Raw genomic sequence first — 25,663 nt, forward strand, 5'->3', positions numbered from 1 at the left:
GGGGGGGGGGAATGAGAGGAAGGTGGGGGGGGCGGGGGGAAGAGAGGAAGGCGGTGGGGGGGGGTTGGAAGAGAGGAAGGCGGTGGGGGGGGGAAGAGAGGAAGGCGGGGGGGCAAGAGAGGAAGGCGGGGGGGGAAGAGAGGAAGGTGGGGGGGGAAGAGAGGAAGGCAGGGGGGGAAGAGAGGAAGGGGGGTGGGGAAAGAGAGGGGGGGAAGAGAGGAGGGGGGAAAGAGAGGAGGGGGGAAAGAGAGGAGGGGGAAAGAGAGGAGGGGGGAAAGAGAGAAGGGGGGAAAGAGAGGAGGGGGGAAAGAGGAGGGGGGAAGAAGAGGGGAGGGGGGAAGCGGGGAGGGGGTGGAAGAGGGGAGGGGGGGTAAGAGGGGAGGGGAAGAGGGGAAGGGGGGGAAGAGGGGAGGGGATGAAGGTAAGAGGGGAGGGGGGGAAGAGGGGAGGGGGGGAAGAGGGGAGGGGGGAGGGGGGGAAAAGAGAGGAGGGAGGGAGGGGGGGAAAGAGAGGAGGGAAGGAGGGAGGGGGTAAAGAGAGGAGGGGGGGAAGAGAGGGAGGGGTGGGGGTGAAGGGCGGGGATGGGGGAGCGTGGGGGAGGAGCAGCGGAGCGGAAGAGGAGTGCCTTTTTCTGTGCATGCGCCAGAAACACAACAGCAAAAGACTTACTGGCCAGTCCCTGGACCCGGCGACACCGAGGTCTTCGCACACTCGCTCCCCGCAGCTCTCTACGGCCTCTCACATCCGGCCCTCTCCATTCAGCCGTTCCCTCCAGCTGCGGATGCCCAATCCAGTTGCTTCTCCCCTACTTCTCCACAGTACGTCAGGCATTGCAACTGTCTGGTCCCTGCATTTTGCATGCTCCCTCTCCCCACCCCTCCCTGCTCTCCCCACCCCTCCCCCCTCTCCATCTACCCCCCTATCCTCTCCATCTATCCCCCTACCTCTCCATCTATCCCCCTACCTCCACCCCTCCACCATAGTTGAATATCTGAAGTGCTGTTGCAAAGTCAGGGAAATAGCATGCAAAACAAAACCTCAACAATTCTGGGGTTAATTATTGAGAAGTTTTATTAAATTCATTAAGCATCCGAGGAACTGCTGTGCATGGATACATGAGTGTTGTGTTTCCAGCATTCCCGTCAGACAGACAGGCCGAGTCTCTGCTATGCACAGCTAAAGAGATTGTTCCTGGAGAGCCTTGTGGTGAATGAATGCTTGGCTCTCTATTCCACTACTGTATTGTCCATGTGAAGAAGGCAAAGTCACAAGAGTCTGAGCTCAGTCTATTCTTGTTGAATGTTCCCCAAACGCATCCCAATGTGCACTCCCAATTCATCCATAAATGCAATGTTCCTTTCCACATCGTGACCAGCTTCGCAGCATGATCCAGTTGCCTTCGTTGCTTGAATGCTGACCTTAAGTCTCAAGGATTGTTTTCTCGACGGCATGTTTTGCATGAAAAGAAATAAAGCAAATCAGAGTCAGAGCTTGCCTCCCTCCATCCACTGAAATTACTGTTGCACACACCTTTTTAAGTTCTGCAGTGAAGGCACCAATTGATAACGTCGCCAATGAAGCACTTATTACCCACCTCAGATGAGGGAATCGGCACATCCTTGCGTCCTCTCCTGCACTGCCTCCTTTGCTTGAATGCTGTCCTTAAGTGTCAAGGATTGTTTTCTTAAGGGCACGTTTTACATGAAAGGAAATAAGGAAAGAACATCAGTGTCAGAGCTTCCCTCCCTCCAATGAAATTACTGTTGAGCATGCTTTGTGTTCTGCGGTAAAGGCATGTACTGATAACACCGCCAATGAATCACTTAGTACCCACCTCAGCTGTAGGAGGCAGGATGATGTTACTGCCCCTATCTCGTGATGGTTTAATGCTGCTCTCAGGGAAAACATGAATGATGTGAGGGTGCTGGAAAAGAAGCACATTTCTTTTGGGCTATGAACATAAAGCTGGCCATTTAGCCCAGCAGTTCCCTGCTAGTGGTTATGTTACTCGTGCGTCTTCCCATCCATTCCCATTTAATCCTGCCTACTACTATCACCAGTTGTGTTCACAGCAAGAGCATTCACATCTCTGCTACCACTGGTCACAGCATGCTTGTTTCTTTTAGTGCTCAGTCTCTTCTTGCTGAATGTTCCCCAAGTGCTTGACCCCTTTGGACGCCCTCTCTGCTCAACAGGCAGCAGCTGGCAATTGTGGAGTCTCACAAGGCTCTGCATGGTTGTTTCAAAGGCGGATGGGGAAACAGGTGGCTGTGTGCCCATGTGCACTGCTCTGATGGGTGTAGGAACAGGTGGCTGTGTGCCCATGTGCACTGCTCTGATGGGTGTAGGAGCAGGTAACTGTGTGTCCATGTGCACTGCCCTGATGGGTGCAGGAACAGGTGACTGTGTAACTGAGCAGCAAGGAGAGGGTACCGCAGGTAGGGGAAGTGGAGCTTTGAACAGGCAGGCATATGTATGGTCCATCAGATCATTAGGCCAGGGGGTGAGACCCTCAGGATCCAGGGTTTGTGACACGTGACTGATGTCCAGCGCGTGGCCACCTCCATCCGAAGGTGCTTCCGGGCAATTGTTGGGCATAGTAAATGGCTCCATCTCATCAGCCAGTCCTTGCTGCCAGCGGAGAGTCTGTTGCCGCAGCCAGTCCAGTCTCCTCATGGGAAACATGAGATGAGATAAGAAATACGGAATGCACTCCATTAAAACGTTACAAAAACGAACGTGACCGTTAAGACGGTAGGTTGCAGCACATGTACTGCCTGCACACAGCAACTCACAACAGGGACTGGAGAACATGCGGTGGCCCAGACAATGGAAATGTTTTCAAAGCAACTTACAAAGGCAGAGCAACTTACCTTGGAACAATCTCCTGTGTCAAATAAAAATGAAGCAAGTCTCCAAAACGAATAAATAATTCAGATAAAATGCGAGAAAATGCCCGACGAAACCTCTCCTCATTCCACTTTCAAAAAGTCACGCCGAAGCTTTGACGCATGCGCAGAGGCCAACCTGGTGCGTTGCCCGAGGAAGACGACGTAACGCGATGACGTCATCTGCGCATGCGCAAAACGGTCCTGGCAAGCCGGACCGCAGCGCATGCGCAGAGGGCATGAGACCGTCTGCGCATGTGCGCACCGCGGCGCATCCTGATGACGTCGGCGATGACGTAGCGTTGTCATGAATTACTTTGTTAATAAAACGTCCCAAGGTGCTTCGTAGAGGCATTATAAAACAATATATGACACAGAGCCACATAAAGAGATATTAGGGAAAATGACCAAAAGCTTATTTAAAGAGTTAGGTTTTAAGGAGTATCTTAAAGGAGGAAAGAGAGGTAAGAGGCGGAGCGACTTAGGCATTGAATTCCAGAGCTTAGGACCCAGGCAGCTGATAGCACGGCCACCTGTAGTAGAGCAAATCAAATCGGGGATGCTTAAGAGGTCTGAATTGGAGGGTTTTGGGGCTGGAGGAGATCACAGAGACAGGGCGGGGCCAGGCCATGGAGGGATTTGAAAACAAGGATGAGAACTTTAAAATTGAGGCATTGCGTAACCAAAGTGACTCCTGACAGCGCAGCCAAGCATCATCAGTGCATTACCAGCTGTGCACATGCCAGTCTTCCTGCCAGTGTGGTACTGTGCATGCACAGCCTACATCAACACCTGGCTTGCCAGGACTAATTCGCGCATGCGCTCTAAAACATTATCGTGTGCTGGAATGGGCCCATTCGCTCCCCGCCTCGTTGTAGCCTTCCCTAAGCCACTCGATCTTGCCACTTCCCCCCTCGGTCACTCATGTCCCGCGTCACCGTTTCTCCCCCTCAGCCACTCGTTCCCGCTCCCGCCTTGATTCCAGCCTTGCTTAACTGGGAGCCAGTGTTAGCCAGCACAATAGTGATGGGTGAACGGGATTTGGTGCAAGTTAGGATGTGGGCAGCAGAATTTTGGATGACCTAAAATTTACAGAGGACAAATGTGGGAGACTGACCTTAGACATTAGAAGAGTCAATTCTGTAGGTAATAAAGGCATGGATGAGAGTTTCAGCAATAGAAAAGCTGAGGTCATAGAGTTATGCAGCACAGAAATAGGCCCTTCGGCCCATCATGTCTGCGCCAGCCATCAAGCACCTAACTATTCTAATCCTATTTTCAAACACTTAGCCCGTAGCCTTGTATGCTGTGGCGTTTCAAGTGCTCATCTAAATACTTATTAAATGTTGTGAGGGTTCCTACCTCTACCACCCCTTCAGGCAGTGTATTCCAGATTCCAACCACCCTCTGGGTGAAAATATTTTTCCTCAAATCCCCTCTAAACCTCCTGCTCCTTATCTTAAATCTATGCCCCCTGGTTACTGACACTGCCGCTAAGGGAATAAGTTTCTTCCTATTTACCCTATCTATGCTCCTCATAATTTTGTATACCTCAATCATGTCCCCCCTCAGCCTTCTCTGCTCTAAGGAAAACAACCCGAGCAAATCCAGTCTCTCTTCATAGCTGAAATGCTCCAGCCTAGGCAACATCCTGGTGAATCTCCTCTGCACCCTCTCCAGTGCAATCACATCCTTCCTATAGTGTGGTGTCCAGAACTGTACACAGTACTCCAGCTGTGGCCTAACTAGCATTTTATGCAGCTCCATCATAACCTCCCTGCTCTTATATTCTATGCCTCGGCTAATAAAGGCAAGTATCCCAGATGCCTCTCTGACCACCTTATCTACCTGTGCTGCTGCCTTCAGTGATCTATGGACAAGTACACCAAGGTCCCTCTGAGCATCTGTACCTCTTAGGGTCCTACCATCCATTGTATATTCCCTTGCCTTGTTAGTCCTCCCAAAATGCATCACCTCACGTGGAAAGTTCTTTACGCAGAGGGTGGTGGGTGCCTGGAACGCGTTGCCAGCGGAGGTGGTAGACGCGGGCACGATAGCGTCTTTTAAGATGTATCTAGACAGATACATGAATGGGCAGGAAGCAAAGAGATACAGACCCTAAGAAAATAGGCGATGTGTTTAGATAGAGGATCTGGATCGGCGCAGGCTTGGAGGGCCGAAGGGCCTGTTCCTGTGCTGTAATTTTCTTTGTTCTTTGTTCTCACACTTCTCAGGATTAAATTCCATTTGCCACTGCTCTGCCCATCTTACCAGTCCATCTATATCGTCCTGTAATCTAAGGATTGCCTCCTCACTATTTATGACACCACCAATTTACGCGTCGTCTGCGAACTTATTGATCATACCTCCTTTATTCATGTCTAAATCATTAATGTACGCTACAAACAGCAAGGGTCCCAGCACAGATCCCTGCGGTACACCACTAGTCACAGGCTTCCACTTGCAAAAACAGCCCTCGACCATCACCCTCTGCCTCCTGCCACTGAGCCAATTTTGGATCCAATTTTTCAAATTGCCCTGGATCCCATGGGCGCTTACCTTCTTGACCAATCTCCTATGCAGGACCTTATCAAAAGTGTTGCTGAAGTCCATGTAGACAACATCAACTGCTTTACCCTCATTTACACACCTCGTCACCTCCTCGAAAAATTCAATCAAATTTGTTCGAAATGATCTCCTCCTGACAAAGCCATGCTGACTAGCCTTGATTAATCCCTGCCTCTCCAAGTGGAGATTAATCCTGTCCCTCAGAATTTTTTCCAATAGTTTCCCTACTGATGTTAGACTCACTGGCCTGTAATTACCTTGTTTATCCCTACTACCCTTCTTGAATAATGGTAGGGGCAGAGTCTGGCGATGTTATGGAGGTGGAAATAGGCAGTCTTAGATATATGGTTGAAAGCTTGTCTCGTGTCAAATATGACACCATAGGATCTTTTACCCACCTGAGAGGGCAGACGAAGCCTCAGTTTAATGTCTCATCCAAAAGATGACACCTCTGACAGTCTCTTAGTACTGCATTAGTGTCAGCCTTGAGTTTTGTGGTCAAGTTCTGGAGTGGGACTTAAACCCACAACCTTCTGATTCAGAGGCACTTGCACTGAGTGATAAAGGCACCTGACTGATGCAACATTTATTTTTGCCCATGTATCTGCAGCCATTCTGTGATGAGAATGCTTTCAGCTGCAGGCTAACAGCATTCATCTCTCATTTGAGCCTTGCACTACCGTTTGTAGTGTCAGGTGGTGAGTCAGTGCACAGTGGTCTACTGGAAAGAAGTGAATTTTTCTGTGAACATTAACTGTCAAATTAAGTTAAGTAGCCACTTGAAAAAGAGGAATGTTAAAGGGTAAGCAAGCAGGACTGTGAGATTATACTATATGGCTTATGTGCAGAAAAACATTGGTACAAAATTGGTGGCGAATGGCTCATTTCTGTGCTATTGCCTGGCCACCTCATGCAGCCAGCAGTGCTGCACTTGCTGTTGATGGCCAACGTTGCAATCCTAACACTCTTAGCCTGTCATGAGAGATGGGCCCAAAAGGTCTCAGAATTATGAAAATATGCTGTAAGGTTAACCGGCCTGGACAGATTTGACATAAGGATATCGTAGTTTCACTATCAATGCACACTTGAGGATTGGGGCAGTTTGTTGTGGTAATCACTGGTTATATTAACTGTTCTTCTGGCTCTTTCTTCTGATTTACAGCAGTGTTGAATCAAGTAGCGGTTATAGGAGTGAAGACTCCGCTGCACGAAACAGTGCCAAGACCTGCAAACATTCTTCAACTGATCTCAGGTATGACCTTCATTTATACTCCGGAGTTTACCTCTAACAGGTCATAGGATCAGACAGCACAGAAGGAGGCCATTTAGCCTATTGTGCCATGCAGCTCCTTGAAAGAGCTATCCAATTAGTCCCGCTCTCTTGCTCTTACCCCATTACCCGACAAGTTTTTCCTTTTCGAGTATTTATCCATTCCCTTTCGAATGGATGTGGAATAGATGTTTCCCCTTGTGGGAGAATCTCGAACTAGGGGTCACTGTTTAAAAATAAGGAGTCGGCCATTTAAGACAGAGATGAGGAGAATTTTTTTTCCCTCAGAGGGCTGTGAGTCTTTGGAATTCTCTTCGTCAAAAGGCAGTGGAAGCAGAGTCTTTGAATATTTTAAAGACAGAGGTAGATAGATTCTTGATAAGCAATGGGTGGAAGGTTATTGGGGATAGGTGGAAATGTGGAGTCATCAGTTCAACCATGAACTCATTGAATGGCGGAGCAGGCTCATGGGGTCGAGTGGTCTACTCCTGCTCCTAATTTGTATGTTCGTATGAAAGTTACTATTGAGTCTGCTTCCACCATCCTTTTAGGAAGTGCATTCCAGATCATCATAACTGGCGCATAAGAACAATTCTCCTTATCTCACCTGTGGATCAACACTCTATAGAGCACACAGAGTCATAGAGTTATACAGCACAGAAACAGGCCCTTTAGCCCATCGTGTCTGTGCCGGCCATCAAGCACCTATCTATTCTGTTCCCATTTTCCAGCACTTGGCCCACAGCCTTGTATGCTATGGCATTTCAAGTGCTCATCTAAATGCTTCTTAAATGTTGTGAGGGTTCCTGCCTCTACCACCCCTTCAGGCAGTGTGCTCCATATTCCAACCACCCTCTGGTTGAAACATTTTTTCCTCAATTCCCCTCTAAACCTCCTGCCCCTTGCCTTAAATCTATGCCCTCTGGTTATTGACACCTCCACTAAGGGAAAAAGTTTCTTCCTATCTACCCTATCAATGCCCCTCATAATTTTGTACACATGATCCGTGTATTTGTTTTCCTGCCCGTTTTAAGCAGCCAAAACTGCAGCAAGTAGGACGGGTTATTCTCAAGCACTAGTTGCAATTTCAACCAACGCACTCCAATGAAAGTAGTGTGCAAGTATCCCAGGAGGAATCCTGCTCACCTGTGCCACTTCCCAACTTGCAATGCTGCGCAGTGTCATCTGCGAACTTACAGATCATACCTCCTACAACATCATGGAAACCACAAAAAGCAATCTTGAATCCACCTGGACAGAGAAGAAAAACAGTTCTAAGGTGTAAAACAGCACAAGCACCACAATAAATTTTTTGCATCTTCAATAGGAGGTAGAAAGAATAGGAGGAACAGGCCTGGGCTGAGTCATTGAGCAACTAAAAAAATGGGCATCTGTAGCTGACCATAAATTCATACATTACTGTGAGTCAGGATTGTTAAGAAGAAAGGGAGGAAGTATTAGCTGCTTTAGTTAGCATTGAAAGGGAGGAAGTATTAGCTGTTTTAGCGAGCTTAAAAGTGGATAAATCCTCAGGCCCAGATGGCTGTATGTGAGACAAGGGAAGAGATAGTAGGAGCGATGACACAAATTTTCAAATCCTCTCTGGCCACAGGAGAGGTACCAGAGGACTGGAGGACAGCGAATGTCATACCATTATTCAAGAAGGTAGCAGGGATAAACCAGGTAATTACAGGCCAGTGAGTCGAACATCAGTGGTAGGGCAACTATTGGAAAATATTCTGAGCGACAGGATTAATCTCCACTTGGAGAGGCAGGGATTAATCAGGGATAGTCAGCATGGCTTTGTCAGGGGGAGATCATGTCTAGCTAACTTGACTGAATTTTTCAAGGAGGTGGCTAGATGTGTAGATGAGGGTAAGGCAGTTGATGTAGTCTACATGGAGTTCAGTAAGGCTTTTGATAAGGTCCCGCATGGGAGATTAGTTAAGAAGGTAAGAGCCCATGGGATCCAGGGCAATTCAAATTGGATCCAAAATTGGCTTAGTGGCAGGAGGCAGACGGTGATGGTCAAGGGCTGTTTTTGCGAGTGGAAGCCTGTGACCAGTGGTGTACCGCAGGGATTGGTGCTGGGACCCTTGCCATTTGTAGTGTACATTAATGATTTAGACATGAATATAGGAGGTATGATCAGTAAATTTGCAGATGACATGAAAATTGGTGGTGTTATAAATAGTGAGGAGGAAATCCTTAGATTACAGGACAATACAGGGAGTGTAGCAAAGGTTTACCAGACTGATTCCTGGGATGGTGAGACTGACGTATGAGGAGAGATTGAGTCGGTTAGGATTATATTCAGTGGAGTTCAGAAGAGTGAGGGGTGATCTCATAGAAACCTATAATATTCTAACAGGACTTGACAGGGTAGATGCAGGCAGGATGTTCCCGATGGTGGGGGAGTCCAGAACCAGGGGTCATAGTCTAAGGATACGGGGTAAACCTTTCAGGACTGAGATGAGGAGAAATTTCTTCACCCAGAGAGTGGTGAACCTGTGGAATTCGCTACCACAGAAAGCAGTTGAGGCCAAAACATTGTATGTTTTCAAGAAGGAGTTAGATATAGCTCTTTGGTCTAAAGGGATCAAAGAGTATGGGGCAAAAGCGGGAACAGGCTACTGAGTTGGATGATCAGCCATGATCATAATGAATGGTGGAGCGGGCTCGAAGGGCCGAATGACCAACTCCTGCTCCTATTTTCTATGTTTCTATATAGATGGGCTGGTAAGATGCGCGGAGCAGTGGCAAATGGAATTTAATCCTGAGAAGTGTGAGGTGATGCATTTTGGGAGGACTAACAAGGCAAGGGAATATACAATGGATGGTAGGACCATAGGAAGTACAGAGGGCCAGCGGATCTTGGTGTACATGTCCATAGATCACTGAAGGCAGCAGCACAGGTAGATAAGGTGGTTAGGAAGACATATGGGATACTTGCCATTATTAGCCGAGGCATAGAATATAAGAGCAGGGACGTTATGATGGAGCTGTAGAAAATGCTAGTTAGGCCACAACTGGAGTACTGTGTACAGTTCTGGTCACCATACTATGGGAAGGATGTGATTGCACTGGAGAGGGTGCAGAGGAGAGTCACCAGGATGTTACCTGGACTGGAACATTTCAGCTATGAAGAGAGACTGGATTGGCTAGGGTTGTTTTCCTTAGCGCAGGGAAGGCTGAGGGGACCCGACTGAGGTATACAAAATTATGAGGGGCATTGATCGGATAGATAGGAAGAAACTTCTTCCCTTAGCGAAGGGATTAATAACCAGGGGGCATAGATTTAAGGTAAGGAACAGGAGGTTTAGAGGGGATTTGAGGAAAACTTTTTTCACCCAGTGGATGGTTGGAATCTAGAACACACTACCTGAAGGGGTGGTGGAGACAGGAACCCTCACAACATTTAAGAAGTATTTAAATGTGCACTTGAAACGCCATAGCATAAAAGGTTATGGGCCAAGTGCTGGAAAATGGGATTAGAATAGATAGGTGCTTGATGGCCGGCACAGACACCATGGGCCTGTTTCTGTGCTGTATAACTCTATAACTCTAAACCTATTTATACAATTTATCTGGCACATACAACACGTTTGAAATTTCTGACATTACTGTCTCGGAAAGCTAGCTGTAACCACGGCAGCTTCATCATCACAGCCAACCCTGGGCAATAATAGTGCAAATATTCTCACTAGTGCTCCCAGTACAACACAGAGTAAACTGATGCAAACAGCAGCCAACAAGATAGCCCCAAGCAAACCTTCTACCTAATTGCAAGTTTATCAACAAACCTCTGTAAAAATACAACCCCCCCCTCACCGCCCCCCAACTCCCTGCAAACTCATTCTCTAATTCCCACCTTCGCTTCCCCCGCCAAGCCTCGCCTTTGGCCCAACAGTTGCCTTGACATTCCAACCACTGTCGACTTGCTTTCCTCTTCTATGGGTGTGGCATGGGGTCAGAAATTAGTGAAAGGGTACAGCAGGTTGACCACCATCTGTGAAAGAGAAAGAAGCTGGGTTTGGGTTGCCAAGCCTGAGGATTGCGTTGGAGTCTCCAGGAATTGAAGACTGGTCTCCAGGATACGACTGCAAACAGCTCAGGAGGAAAAGCATGGTGGGAATTAAACAAAATTCTGTTTTTGTTTCTTCATTTTCTTCATGTGCTTTCACTTACTAGATATACAAATATGAGAGATGGAGAAAAATACAGTTTCACTGCCGTCAAGATTAATCCAATTGGAAACAAAAGAGTCTGTTCCTTTCAATTGGCCCTGGGAAGGTAATGTGTCAAGAGGTTGGACCAATGGCAGGAGTGTGAGGGTACGGTGGTTTGAGGCTGGAGGCATGTGATGAAACTTCCAAGAATACACCCAACCAGAGCTGGCAACCCTACGCTAGGTCCTGATGAAGGACTCCACCCAAAGCATTAACCTACCCATCCATAGCTCATCCCATACTAGAATTAGCGGCACATTACTGCCTCTCTCCAACTCTCCATACACTTGTCTCAATCAACCAGTAGCAAATCCAAAGTCAATTTACCAAATTCACCCAGGTCACTGGTTGTACCCAGTGAGAAGACAGCAGCTTATAAAAGCAGCTTTTATTTTTCAGGGGCTGTTTGATCTGCTTTACATTTCCATACTTCCTGCACCAGAAGTTGTTGCATAATGGATATTCCATTTGTGAAGACCTGAATCGTGCTGAGTTCTGCAGTCCCTTTCACTCCAGGATAAATAATTATTTTCAATGGCTCCATGTGTACTCACCACTGCACATTTACTTCTTTATTTCATTTACTTTGAAAGTAACAAAACATTTTGAATTTGGTTTTTAATGTTTATATATGTGTGCCAATCATCCCACTTAGCTTGCCTTCGAGTCTTGGCTCATCTATTCCTCTGACTGGTGATGGACAGACTGATGCTGACATTCTGGCATTCGTGCAAGCAAGACAAAACCTCATGCAGAAGAAAGGTGAGACCAAAAGTGAGTGAAGCTCTTGCGGGAGACGAAGGGAGAGAGGGGGGAAAGAAGAGCCACACAAAGATCCTAAACTAACAAGAGACACTGGTTGTTCATCGCCATGTCACATGCCAGGAGGCGCCTGCCTGTGACCTCTGGCATCAACCTTGCCCAAAGTAAGCAGTGTCAGGGGGAGGTTGCCTAATTTGAATAAACTCGACGGGAACCCAGGGGAAAATAGGGGAAAATCTCAGGCTGCCACCAGAGGAAGTAGGCTGTAAAATGCAGCAGAATGTGCTGGTTTCATAGGAGGACTGTGACCCCACCCCAATGGAAAGATTGTGCCCTTTGGAAAGGATCTAATAAATTTTCAGAACATTCCTCGGAACTTCACTGATGCAGACCACGACCCAGATTTTACATTAACAGTGCCCACTATTTCTCACAATGTGCTGCCAATAATATCTATTCCAAAGTACTGGAAATTGAACAAAATAGAGCTTTTAAAAAATCAAAAATTAAACTGCCCATCAACCCAGGAAAATAAATCAATTGCCCTCTTGCTCTGTGTAGGCCTCTATATAGCCAGACATTGCCCACTGTCTAGTAAATATTTCATTAAAAAGACCCTGCCCAACTCACCTTACAAAAATATGCTTTAAATTAACTTCTAATGCAAATTTGACATGTATTGCCCCTACCTCAGTAGTGATTTTGTTTGCCTTTCCCACGGGTTTTATCAAATCACTATTTGGTTTGCTGCCTTAAACAATGACTGTGCAGTTTGTTAACAAATCACAATTTAGTTAATTGTGATCTCAAATCATGGTTGAGTAAGTTAGTGTACCTAAATTAAATTGGTCCTGTTAGAATGGGAAGTAAAAAATCACTAAAATATAGTTTTATGTGTGTATGTTTTAGTTTTTTTTAGTTTTAAGGATACAGCACTGAAACAGGCCCTTCGGCCCATCGAGTCTGTGCCGACCATCAACCACCCATTTATACTAATCCTACACTAATTCCATATTCCTACCACATCCCCACCTGTCCCTATATTTTCCCTCCCACCTACCTATACTAGGGGCAATTTCTAATGGCCAATTTACCTATCAACCTGCAAGTCTTTGGCATGTGGGAGGAAACCGGAGCACCTGGAGAAAACCCACGCAGACACAGGGAGAACTTGCAAACTCCACACAGGCAGTACCCAGAATTGAACCCGGGTCGCTGGAGCTGTGAGGCTGCGGTGCAAACCACTGCACCACTGTATGTTGGAGTGGAGTCTGGATTTCCTTCCTAAAAACAGAAAAATTGTCAGCAATCTTCTTTTCCTACTCAATTTTCTCCCTTTTTCCTCTACTTTATTTCTTCCTTGCTATTATTCTTACACAAGTCTTGACAATGAATATTGACAGGTCATTCACTCACAAGGGGTATTGCAGCCAAAGCCAATCCTATCTTCCCCCCCATATAGGCATGTGGACTCTCCAACAGAAATCAATGAATTTTGCTCAGGTACAGCAGTCATCACGCTCACTGAGGCTAATTGCAACATACCTGCTGCTGCCTTGTCTGAGATCAGCTAACTCAGCACAGACTGGCAATTGAATTGGTGCCCTCTCTCTGGTCTGTATGATTTAGTTGCACACTGCCTTTACCAATTGAGCCATTAGGAGACCAGTTAGCAACAGCGGGCAAGTTCTTTTGCAAGGGTTGAATATCTTGGAGGTTACTAAAAGGGTGCACTTCAACGGAGCTTATCAGTCTACACCACTCAGACTCTTGAATACAATAGCTCTACAATGTGAATTCCTAGTAGGCACACACTCAGGATTGATAACCCAGGAAGCGAGAAAGCAATCAGGTTATTCATACATGCATTGAGGATATTTCTTTACACCCACATCTGAATTTTCCATTTGCCCAGCTGATATCTGCCTATGAACAGATGGTGTTAGCACTAGTATGGTTCAGTGCTTTGCTGAGTACTCTGTCACAAGTTTCCAGCACTCTGTAAACAGTGGCGTGGTGACTATAGAAACGGCAAATTTCAAATAGGCAGTAAACATGTTAAAGGCTGAAGAAGTCGACATTTCTTTTGAATTTGGTGGATTGGTTTCATCCATTCCCTGTTCTTTCCACCCTTGGTCAACTATCCACCTTTGTGGAGAGTGAACTGAGTCTCTTTGGGACCAAATTGGCTTTCAGGTGACTTGCCTGCTGAAGTTTGGAACCAAGTTGATGCTCTGTCGCACACACAGTAATCCTATATCTGGACATGTCAACAACATGTAGTCAAATATTCCAAGGCAGTTCACAACAGCATAATCAGGTAAATATTGACACCACAGAATCACAGAACTGTTACAGCGCAGAAGGAGGCCATTCGGCCCATCGTGTCTGCACCGACTCTCCTAATGAGCGTTTCACCTATGCCACTCCCCCACCTTGTCCCCGTAACCCTGTACATTCTTCATTTTCATACAACAGTCTAATTCAATTTTTAATGTTTCAGTTGAACCTGCCTCCACCACACTCTCAGGCACTCTCTTAACCACTCGCTGCGTGAAAAAGTTTTCCTCATGTCGCTTTTGCTTCTTTTACCAATTACGTTAAATCTGTGCTTTATCGTTCTCGATCCTTTCACCTTATCTACTCTGTCCATACCCAACCAACCTAAAGAAGGAGACAATAGGACAGTTGACCAAAAGCTTTGTCAAAGAGGTAGGTTATAAGCAGTGTTTTATAAGAGGAGGGAGGTGAAGAAGCGGAGAGGTTTAGGGAAAGAATTCTAGACCTTAGAATTTGGACAGCTGAAGGCACAGCTACCAATGGTAAGGCGAAGGGAATGGGGGATGCAGGCCAGAGATGGAGAAATACGAAGTTCTCGAAAGATTGCAGGGTTGGAGATGGCTACAGAGATAGGGAGGGGTGAGGCCATGGAGCATTTTGAACATGTGGATTGGAATTTTAAAACTTATGTGTTGCTTAACTGGCAGCCAATGTAGGTTAGCGAGCACAGAGGTAATGTGTGAAGGGATTGGTGCGAGTTAGGATACAAGCAGCAGAGATTTGGATGAAGGGTGGAAGACGGGAGGCCATCCAGGAGAGCATTGGAATAGTCAAACTTGGAGGCAACAGAAGTATGGATGAGCATTTCAACAGCAGATGGGCTAAGGCAGAGCTGGAGGCAGATGATATTATAAAGGTGGAAATAGATGGTTTTTGTGATGGAGAGAATATGTCCAAGTTGATGAAAGGGGAAAAAATAGAATGAGAGTAAACTAGCCAGGAATATAAAGACTGATGGTAAGAGTGTTTGCAAATAAATAAAAAGGAGAAGGGTAGCTCAGCCAATCAAAGGCCAGGGGACTACAGTTAGTCTGACATCAATCATCAGGAAAATCCCGGAATCTATTATTAAAGAAGTCTTAACAATGCACTTAGAAAATCATAATATGATCAGACAGAGTCAAGATGGTTTTATAAAAGGGAAATCATGTTTGACAATTTTTTTTAGAGTTTTTGAAGATGTAATTAGTGGGTTAGATAAAGGGAAACCAATAGGTATAGTATACTTGGATTTCCAAAACACATTCGATAAGATACCACATGAAAGGTTAATACACAAGATAAGGGCTCATGGAGTTGGGGTAATCTATTAACATGAATGGAGAACTGGTTAATGGACAGGAAGCAGAGAGTAGAAATAAATGGGGCATTTTCAAGTTGGCAGGCTGTGACTGGTGGAGTGCTGCAAGGATTGGTGCTGGGGCCTCAGCTATTTTCAATCTGTATTAATTCACAGGATCACAGAATTACTTAGACTGTTATGAAATTGCTTCCATTTATTGTTAAATTTTTTTTGAGAACTTGTATTTTAAAACTTACAACTATTCCATGGATGTGTTTTTTTTTACAACGTTCACTGAAAGGACAGTTGAGATGTTGTTTGAAAACAGCCTTTACTGGAAATCATGTGCTTTAAGCTCAATAAACAACAGAAACCTTGGTGACCTGGGGAAGATGTTTACAGAGACTTGACATGTCAAGATTTATGAAGGTCAGGAGGTTCTGACTTGCTGTTTGGTTTCGCTTCTGAGATATTGTTTTGGTTCCATTGGGGTATGGACAGTGTTTGAAAAGCAGTTGAAGATCAACCTGCAAAGAAAGAAACCCACCTCATCTTTCCTGCACCTCTCTAAAAGACTCTGAGAGATCCAGTGTGTCAGCTCCTCTTTCCTCCCGTCTTTGAAAAAACCCTGCAAAACCAGTGTGTGATAGCGGAAGCTCCTGATGCTGCATTTCTCCTGGAAAGCCTACTAGACTATTTCTTGACATCTCCAGAACGAACTGCTTCTGAAAAGATCCAGTGACCCGTCACCGTATACCTGGATGCCAGATCTAAAGGGACAACTGACATCCATCCATATTTTCCTTTTTTCCTTCAAGAATTGGCAAGTATTTGGCCAAAGTATTCTTTTTTTGTCTTTTCTTTTGTAACAGAGCTCTGGAAAGAGAATTTCTTTGCATTTTTCAGTGTAGAAGTTTGTGTATGGGGTATTTCAAGATGTAACTTTCATATTTCAATCTGTGTGTTAATGCTTTGCTTCATTACTGGATAAGTCTTGTTTTATAATAAACTGATAGTTTTGTTGTTTATTAAAGAAACCTGGTTGGCGTATTTTAGTCTGGGATAAAGAGTAGAGTATATGATTGACCGAATCGTTAACTTGGTAAACATTTTTTAAATATATGTTGTGAACTGTGGAGAAGTGGGACTAGAAAAGAAAGTGCACTCCTCCCACCTGGGCCGTAACAAGATGAAGAAACAAAGAGTAATGTATCTAAGTTTGCTGATGTTACAAAGCTAGGTGGGAATGCAAGCTGTGAGGAGTACACAAAGATGCTACAAAGAGATATAGACAGGTTAAGTGAGTAGGCAACAAGGTGGCGGATGGAGTATAATGTGGGGAAGTGTGAGGTTATTCACTTTGATAGTAAGAATAGAAAAGCAGAATATTTTTTAAAAGGTATGAAACTTGTAAATGTTGATGTTCAGAGAGACTTGGGTGTACTTGTAGGAGGAACACAGAAAGTTAGCGTGCAGGTATTGCAAGCAATTAGGACAGCAAATGGTAAGTCGGCCTTTATTTCAAAGGGATTGGAGTACAAGAATAAAGAGGTCTTGCTACAATTGTACAGGACTTTGGTGAGACCACACCTGTGTGATCTCATTGAAACATACAAAATTCTAAAGAGGCTTGACAGGGTAGACACTGAGAGGTTGTTTCCCCTGGCTGGAGAATCTAGAACACAGGTGCAATCTCAGGATAGGGGTCAATCATTTAGGACTGAAACTAAGAAAGATTTCTTCACTCAGAATGTTGTGAATCTTTGGAATTCTCTACCCCATCACTGCTCCGTCGTTGAGTATATTCAAGGCTGAGATAGATAGATTTTTGGTTTCTTAGGAAATCAAGAGATATAGAGAGTGGGCAGGGAAATGGAGTTGAGGCAGAAGATCAGCCTTGATCGTATTGAATGGCAGAGCAGGCTCGAGAGGCTGTATGGCCTACTCATGCTCCTGTTTCTTATGTTCTTATGTTCTTAGATTTCATAGCACTATTTATTAATCAGCCAGCTCGGCCCACTAAAAGGACCTGGAAAGATAGACCTATCGCTGGGGGCTAGGATTCCTCCCATGTCAATGTCTTGCTTGGAAGGTTGGTCCTGGCTAGTCAGGCAGTAGGGAGCATAATGATGCTAATGTTGATGAGCTGTGTTGTAATAGCCCAGTTCACACTTGAGAGTCCCAAAGCCTTTAATCTGCCAGCCTCAGTTTAAGCCATCTTCTTTATGGATGTTTCTGGGGAGAATGTGTACTCAATATCCGACAAACAGAAAACTCTCCCTTGTGTAGATTCTTGGTAGTTTGCTTTTAAGACTTTGAAATATTATGATAGGTTTTCATGTGTCTCCAGCATCCAGTTGACTGAAAAATAGAATGCTAATTTCTGAGCTGTATACCAGCTGAGGGTAGACATGACTTGCAGCCCACTTCTGCCAGAACTTTCCATCAACAAACCCATGGTGACTCCTGCCTCTGACTTGTCCTGCATCTTTATTTGGAATTGCCTGATTTTTGTCTTGCATCGAACCATAACAAGCAGCTGAGATGAGAATCTTGTCAGGGGGAGAGAATCACAAGCTTGAAAGTGCAGGCAGCCACAGGGCTTGCAGCCAAGAACACTTCCACAGACTGTAAGCCATCAATCCAATCTTCTGACAGAAGGTTTTGCTTAAATTTTCCATGATTCCCAAAGATAATTGAGCAAAACTCCACAATATTGAGGCATGGTGTACTGTCTTCCATACCTTCCCCTTCCCCATCCTTAGCAGCAGAGACCTTCAATGTCCCCATTTAATTGTTTCAGTCTACTTATCCCTATAACCCATTCGATAACTGATCCATTTCTTTTGTGATACTTCATTTTTTTCTGCCTCAGCTGGGCTTATTGATTATGTTGTAGACAAAGAGTTAACTGAGATATATGACTATCATTGTATATGTTATACTGTTGGTTTTGTAATGTTTACCAGAATACATACTTTTTATGGTCTGGAGAAAGTGGTACTAAAAAGCAAGGGCATTAAGTTGTGCGAGGTGACAAAGAGTATGTAATAGTGTTGCAGAAAGTGCATATTAAGCTATTCGCCAGAAACAAGCTCCTCAAACGACAGAGATTTACAGTGTACAATAAAGCCATGTTACGCAGGAGAGAAAAATTACGAACACTTAATTCAGTGTAAGCTTCACTGAAATTCGTAATCTTCTTGTACAGCATAGCGTTTGGCATTTTACATCTCCAAACCTTTTCACAGTGTCCCTTCAAGTGGAGGCAAACTGCCTACAAAGACAACTACTCATTTTAGCAGGAATTTAATCAAGGTGAATTAACGGGGTAGATTTTGACTTTGTGCGATAGTGTAAATCAAGTGATAGTGAGTCGGCAGTCCGTATTACATCTCTCACTATCTTTCCAATCACGTCAATTGAGAGATGTATAATGGGCTGCCGACTTGTGCTCTCCTGTTTTACATTATTGCACAAAGTCACGATCTACCCCAATAACGTGGTTAAAATGACACACTAGAATTTGAGGTTAACCAGTGCACTAAAGGAGGAGTTTCAATCTCTAGGGTCTCGATGCCATATCGCAGCAGAGCTTAGGCCATTGGATTCCTGCGCTAAGAAGTTTCTTTTTCTAATTCTTTTTTAAAAGTTGTGTAAATCCTTGTTCAGCAAATAACTAAAAAGAAAAAGTAACATTTTGAATCAATATATAATGTTACACAGATCATATATATAAATATATACACACACATGTATATATTATATATATAAATATACACACATATGGGGCTAGATTTTATGGGCCGCCCTGAGGCGGGGGAGGCCAGTAGAATCACGACAGGGGGCAGAGGGCCCATCACCACCCCGTAGCCAAGCGGTTTTGCCAGGGACAGCCACTTAAGGGCTTCTTCCCCCTGCAACTGGGATTTAACCAGCGGCAGGAGGTTGCTAAGTTATACGAAACGCTATTCTGTGATCTTGTGGATGACCCCTGCCAGCAGAACCTCCACCTCCATGGACCTCCCTCCCCCTGAACTTCACGCTCACCACTTAGTCCCCCTGCCTTCGCCGGGGCCTTACCTGACGTCTGGGTCTCTAGCACTGGGCCTAGGTCCAAGTACCGGCAGTGGCCACCACTCTTGGCGCTGCCGATAATGCTCTGAGGTACAAAGGGATCTGGATGTCCTAGTACATGAATCACAAAAGGTTGGTATGTAGATGCAACAAGCGATTAGGAAGGCAAATGGAATGTTGTCGTTTATTGTAAGGGGAATGGAATTTAAACGTAGGGATGTTTTGCTACAGTTGTATAGGTTATTGGTGAGACCACATCTGGAGTACTGTGTACAGTTTTGGTCTCCTTATTTAAGAATGGATATAAATGCATTAGAGGCAGTGCATCGAAGGTTCACTCGACTGGTACCTGGGATGGGGTGGGGGGGGGGTTATCTTATGAAGAAAGGTTGGACAGGTGGGTCTGTATCCATTGGAGTTTAAAAGGATGAGAGGTGATCTCATTGAAACATATAAGATCCTGAGGAGACTTGACAGGGTGGATGCTGAAAGGATGATTTCCCCTGTGGGAGAGACTAGAACTAGGGGATAAAAACAAGAAATGCTGGAACTAATCAGCAGGTCTGGCAGCATCTATGGAGAGAGAAGCAGAGTTAACGTTTCAGTTCAGTGACCTTTCATCAGTTCTTTTACCTAGAACTAGGGAACACAGTTTAAAAATAAGGGATTGCCAATTTAAGATGGAGATGAGGAGAGATTTTTTTCTCTCAGAGGGTTGTGAGTCTTTGGAACTCTCTTTCCCAGACAGTGGTGGAGGCAGGGTCATTGAATATTTTTAAGGCAGAGGTAGATAAATTCTTGACTAACAAGGGAATTAAAGGGTATCAATCAGATCAGCCATGATCTTATTAAATGGTGGAGCAGGCTTGAAGGGGCCGAATGGCCTACTCCTGCTCCTAATTCGTATGTTCTTAAGTCTGTATGTATATAAGTGCTGACCCTAATAAAATAACTTTATTTTGCAGGTCTGAAAAAGAAATAACTCCTGGTGGAGTTCAAGGCTATTTACTCAACAGTACTGATGCTTGGAAGGCTCCAGGATGCTGCATTCACACTTCAGAATCAGGGAAAGAGCACAGAATTTTAAAACTATTATTGAATGCATTTGTAAAAGAACAGGCTACGATTTTTATTGAAAACCTTTTGCTTATCATTTGTAACAGAAAGTCCACCATCACAACTCCTTTTTAATAGTCAAATAGTCGTAGAGACTTATTACTGACCATTATCAGTAATCTCCTTCCTTGTATCCTTCCTCCTGTAATGTATAGGCTATGGAAATCCAAGCTGTCTATTACATCTCAATTCCTTCCTGACCTTTTTTGACTTGACGGTGTTCTGTTCTGGAAGCCTTTGGCCTTTAGTTTCATCATCCTTTTCTTTATCTATGCCTTTCTGTGCCTGTTTGTGGATAATGAGCACTGATGCTATTAACAATGGAAGTGGTTTTTGGTATATTAGCCTACTGGTTTTAGGGCTATTTAGGAATAGCAACTCAGTGGTAGTGTAAGTCCCACATAGCAAGTGTTGAAGGGCTATAAATGTAAGAGAGTCACTAATAAGTCCAGTAAGGAATTCAGGAGAAACTTCTTTACCCAGAGAGTGGTTAGAATGTGGAACTCACTCCCACATGGAGTAGTTGAGGTGAATAGGATAGTTACATTTAAAGGGAAGCTTAGGTGAGTAAATGAGGGACAAAGGAATAAAAAGGATATGCAGATAAGACTGTTACATGAAAGTATCAGTTTTGGAGTAAAAACTGAACTGGTTCACTAAAGTCCTTCAAGGAAGACAACCTGCAAGTCCTACCCAGTCTGGCCTATGTGTGACTCGAGGTTCACATTATATGGTTGCATTTTAATGACCTTAGGCAACTAGGATGGCCAGTGAACGATGCCAGTTTCACCTAAATCTCAAGAACAAATAAAAACACATTAAGCTTAAGTTCCAGGTGGACTCATTGATCTTACCGGTTAGCAAATGAGCTGTACAGGCCAGGAAGCTTCCAAGTTTGAATGACATACAGTCTGTGCTGAGCTAACTGATCTCCAATAGGGCGTGGTTTTTGCACCTGATCCCGGCTGGAAATGTGTGGATATGGAAGATCGAATTAGGTTCAGTTGTGATGCCCCTGTGCACAACCTGCTGAATATTCATTATAAAAGTTTACAGATGAATAATGGGTGAGATACAAGATGGAAACTGGTGCCAGTGGAACCGTACCCCGTAATTACCAGATGTGCGAAAATTGGCAAAACAATTAGTTCAAGCTGAAGCATCATGGTTTACTGAATTGAAAATGTTAATTCTTTTGATTCTTCGCGTCTGTCACCAGTCACCCACATTACATTCTCAGCAATTTAAATCTTTTGGTTGCATTGATTGCTCCCTGCGACACCTGTGATGTTCTCGGGACTGGATTTAGGTTTAGTAAGAAATATGAGGCAAAGACTGAGACAGCATGATGTTGAATATAATAGAGTCTTCTTTATTCTGTTTTACTTTCATTTTCTCTCTTAGCTCCCTCTGCTAGCTCATCTGTGCAAGGTAGCCTCAAGTGAACAATATGTACAATGCAATTTTCAAAACACTACAACAACTCCCCCTACCAGTAGAACTCCAAATTCTCCTCCATTGCTAGTTCTGTCTCTGAAAAGCTCAAGGTTGACCAAGACTGGAGGGCTGCTGTTCTTTCTGGGAATTCCTTTTAGCAAACTTCACATTGCTGGATAAAATACCAGAAAACGCTTGTCACCGGATAGCCTTCCATCATTTCCATCCTTATTGACTGTATTCCTGAACTTTCTACTCCCTTAAGCTGCAAATACACCTTCCAGTATACCCTATTCTCTGCCTATAAATTTTAGATTTTTGAAATCAAGACTGACTCTGAGCTATTGAATTCCTCGCCTCCCTTAGTCTTTGTGTCTTTTACAAACTTTATATTTTTAAAATACAACCTTGGCATTATCTAATGACCACTTCCTGGGCATCTCTTCAAATCCTGGTGTTGTGTGTTCTTCTTTAACCTTGGCCCATCTGGTTCATTAGCTTAATGTGTATGATGCAATTTTCCACCAAAAGCACTGAAATAAACAAAAAGAATAGAAGATTTGATGAAAATTTTTACTTTTGCAGCTAATTTTTAGGGGTTTTGACTGCTTTTTAAATTGTGAATAAATGTCTTACTTAAGTGATAGAACTCTTGCCTCTGCATATGATGGTTGTGGCTTCAAGCTCCACTATGGAATAAGCACAAAATCTGGGCTGACAACTCAGTGCAGTGCTGAGGGAGTGTTGATCCCTTTCTGGTGTCATAGAATGGTTACAGCATCGCAGGAGGGCAATCGGCCCGTCGTGTCCGTGCCACCTCTCTGCAAGAGCAACTCAATTCGTCCCATACCCCTGCCTATTCCCCATAGTCATGCAATTTTTTTTTCTCTTCAGATAATTATACAGTTCTCTGTTGAAGGCCTCAATTAAATCTGCTTCCACCACACTCTCAGGCAGTACATTACAGATCCTAATCACTCGCTGTGTAAAAAAGTTTCCCCCTCATGTTGCCTCTGTCTCTTTTGCCATTCAGCTTAAATTGGTGTCCTGTGGTTCTTGACGCTTCTGCCAATGGGAACAGTTTCTCCCTATCCACTCTGTCCAGACCACTCATTATTTTGAACACCTCTATCAAATCTCCTCTTAACCTTCTCTAAGAAGAACAGCCCCAGGTTCTCCAAACTAACCTTCATCCTTGGAACCATCCTTGTGAATCTTTTTTGCACCCTCACTAATGCCTTCTCAACCTTCCTAAAGTGTTGTGCCCAAAATTGCACATAGTACTCAGTTGAGGCCGAACCAGTGTTTTATAAAGGTTCACCATAACCTCCTTACTTGCGTATCTATGCCTCTATTTATAAAGCCCAGGATCTCACATGCCTTATTAACTACTTTCTCAACCTGCCCTGCTACCTTCAACAATTTGTGCATGTATACCTCCAGATATCTCTGCTTCTGCACCCACTTTAGAATTGTATCCTTTACTTTATATTGCCTCTCCTCATTCCTCCTCCCAAAATATATCAAAATGTGTTGAAGAAGCCCCAGTGATTTTGAGACTCTGACCTCATTTATATTCATCTTGTGAGCTGCATGGCACCAAGCAAACATTCTTACACAGTTCGCCAAATTAAGCAAAGGAAGATGCATCAGAGCTTCTGCTAGCATGATAAGTCACTGAGGATGGGTCGCAATCACAGAGGATGGGATAGGAGGAGGTTGGGATGGGGGGGTTTCCTGGGTAGCTGAGGTCCAGAAAAATATTCTGTGAATCCACTCCTGATCCTCAGAGCCCACAACAATAATCCACGATTTAGCTTTTCTGGGCCACTTCTCCTGCATTGCCTGTGGAACTGCACAAGCTATGATTAGTTCTTGGCTAAAATGGCGAACGAGGTTCTATTTACATCATAGGACCCTCATTTTCATATTAAAAGGGGCTTATCATCTGAAACAGGCAGGTACTTGGGACACCCAGAAGTAGACCCATTTTAAAATGGAGCCAGCCGCTTCTGGTGTGAACAGGGTCGTGAGGATACCAAACCCATTTTGAGGCCATTACTGGCCCTTTAACGCTAGGCAGAGGGAGTGAAAATTGACCCAGAGATGTTAAACCAGAGCCAATTCATGTGGATGTAAAAGATCCTATGGCACTATTAGATGAAGAGGATAAATTTCTCTCCAGGTCAGTCAAAATTCCTCCCTCAACCAACACCACTTAAAAAATAATTAACAGGTATTTCACCTGCTTTGCCAACTGTGGGATCTTGCTGTGTGTAATTGCCTGCCACATTTGCTTACACAACAACTGACTAAACTTTGAAAGTAATCTATTTATTGTGAAGTCCTTTGGCATGTCCTCAGGATGTGATGAAGTGCAATCTAAATACCAATTCTTTCTTTCATATTTGAAATTTAAGTTTTTGGATTTTGGTTTTTGATTAAGTAACCAGATTGTCAGATCCGAAACATGCAGTCAGAGGAGCATGCTACACAATTTACTGCAAGGTCTATATAAGCAGATCTACAAGGGATGCCAACTTAATGTGACTCAGTTTGTAGCCCTCTTGCCACTGAGTTAGAAGGTTAAAGGTTTAATTCCCACTCCAGAAACTTGAGTGCAAAATCTAGATTGCCACTCAATGGCCCATCTAAATTTTTTGTTGTGCCCTGCCTGTTCATCTCAGTCCACAGTACCTTTCAATGTTTTTAAAGGGAACAGCTTGTGAATGTACCTTCCAGGGTGCTGCACCCACATACAAGACCATTCAGGATCTTATATACATAGGAACATTGCCAAAACTCCAGTCCAATGCAGAGGGACTGCTGCACTGTCTTAGGTGCTATCTTTCAGTTGAGACGTCGTACCAAGTCCCCATCAACTGGAGGTAAAAGATCCCATATCTGTATTTCACAGAAGAGTTGGAGATTCTCCCCTAGTGTCCTAATCAATGTTTAACACTTCAACCAACACCACTAAAAAAGAACGGATCATTATCACATTGCTGTTTGTGGGACATTGCTGTGTGCAAATTGGCTACCGTCTTTCCTAAATTAGAACAGTGACAGCGCGGGAAGCACTGGCAGCGACAGAGCAACAAAGCAGGAGAGAAGAGCCTTTTAAATATATCTTGGGAAACACCAGCAAAGCACAGCGAGAATGTGGAGCAGCGGTGAGAGGCAGAGACATAGGGCTGAAGTTTACAGATCCCCTGACGTCGGGGGTCATGGTAGGGGGTACCAGAAACATAAGAACATACGAATTAGGAGCAGAAGTAGGCCATTCGGCCCCTCTAGCCTGTTCCACCATTCAATAAGATCATGGCTGATAACCTTTGATTCCCTTGCCTAACAAGAATCTGTCTCCGTCCTCCTTAAAAATATTCAATGACCCCGCCTCCACCACCTTCTGAGGCAGAGAGTTCCAAAGTCGCACAAACTTCTGAGAGAAAAAATTTCTCCTCATCTCTGTCCGAAAAGGGCGACCCCTAAATTTAAAATAGTGCCCTCTAGTTCTAGACTCACCCACAAGAGGCAACATCCTTTCCACATCCACCTTGTCAAGACCATTCAGGATCTTATATATATCAATCAAGTCTCCCCTCTTCTAAACTCCAGTGAAATTTATATCATTCCTTAAATATGGAGACCAAAACTGCACACAAAATGCTTCCAGGAGAGGCCCACCATGGAC

General features: G+C 44.4%; 1 protein-coding gene across 4 annotated transcripts in view; it reads left to right on the plus strand.

Moving 5' to 3' along the window:
* kif6 (kinesin family member 6) overlaps positions 1-22,586 on the plus strand; it is a 775,022-nt gene extending 752,436 nt beyond the window's left edge. For 2 of the 4 annotated variants that reach the window (XM_068027794.1, XM_068027803.1), the window contains 3 exons: positions 6,619-6,708; positions 11,611-11,729; positions 20,382-22,586. In XM_068027794.1, the coding sequence (XP_067883895.1) occupies positions 6,619-6,708; positions 11,611-11,729; positions 20,382-20,398 (226 nt within the window). In that variant the 3' untranslated portion in view covers positions 20,399-22,586. The remainder of the gene's footprint in view (positions 1-6,618; positions 6,709-11,610; positions 11,730-20,381) is intronic. The other 2 variants (XM_068027795.1, XM_068027811.1) reach the window with 2 other exon arrangements.
* The last annotated feature ends 3,077 nt before the right edge of the window (positions 22,587-25,663 follow it).

This window comes from Heterodontus francisci, chromosome 3 (assembly GCF_036365525.1).
Source record: "Heterodontus francisci isolate sHetFra1 chromosome 3, sHetFra1.hap1, whole genome shotgun sequence".
NCBI lineage: Eukaryota > Metazoa > Chordata > Chondrichthyes > Heterodontiformes > Heterodontidae > Heterodontus > Heterodontus francisci.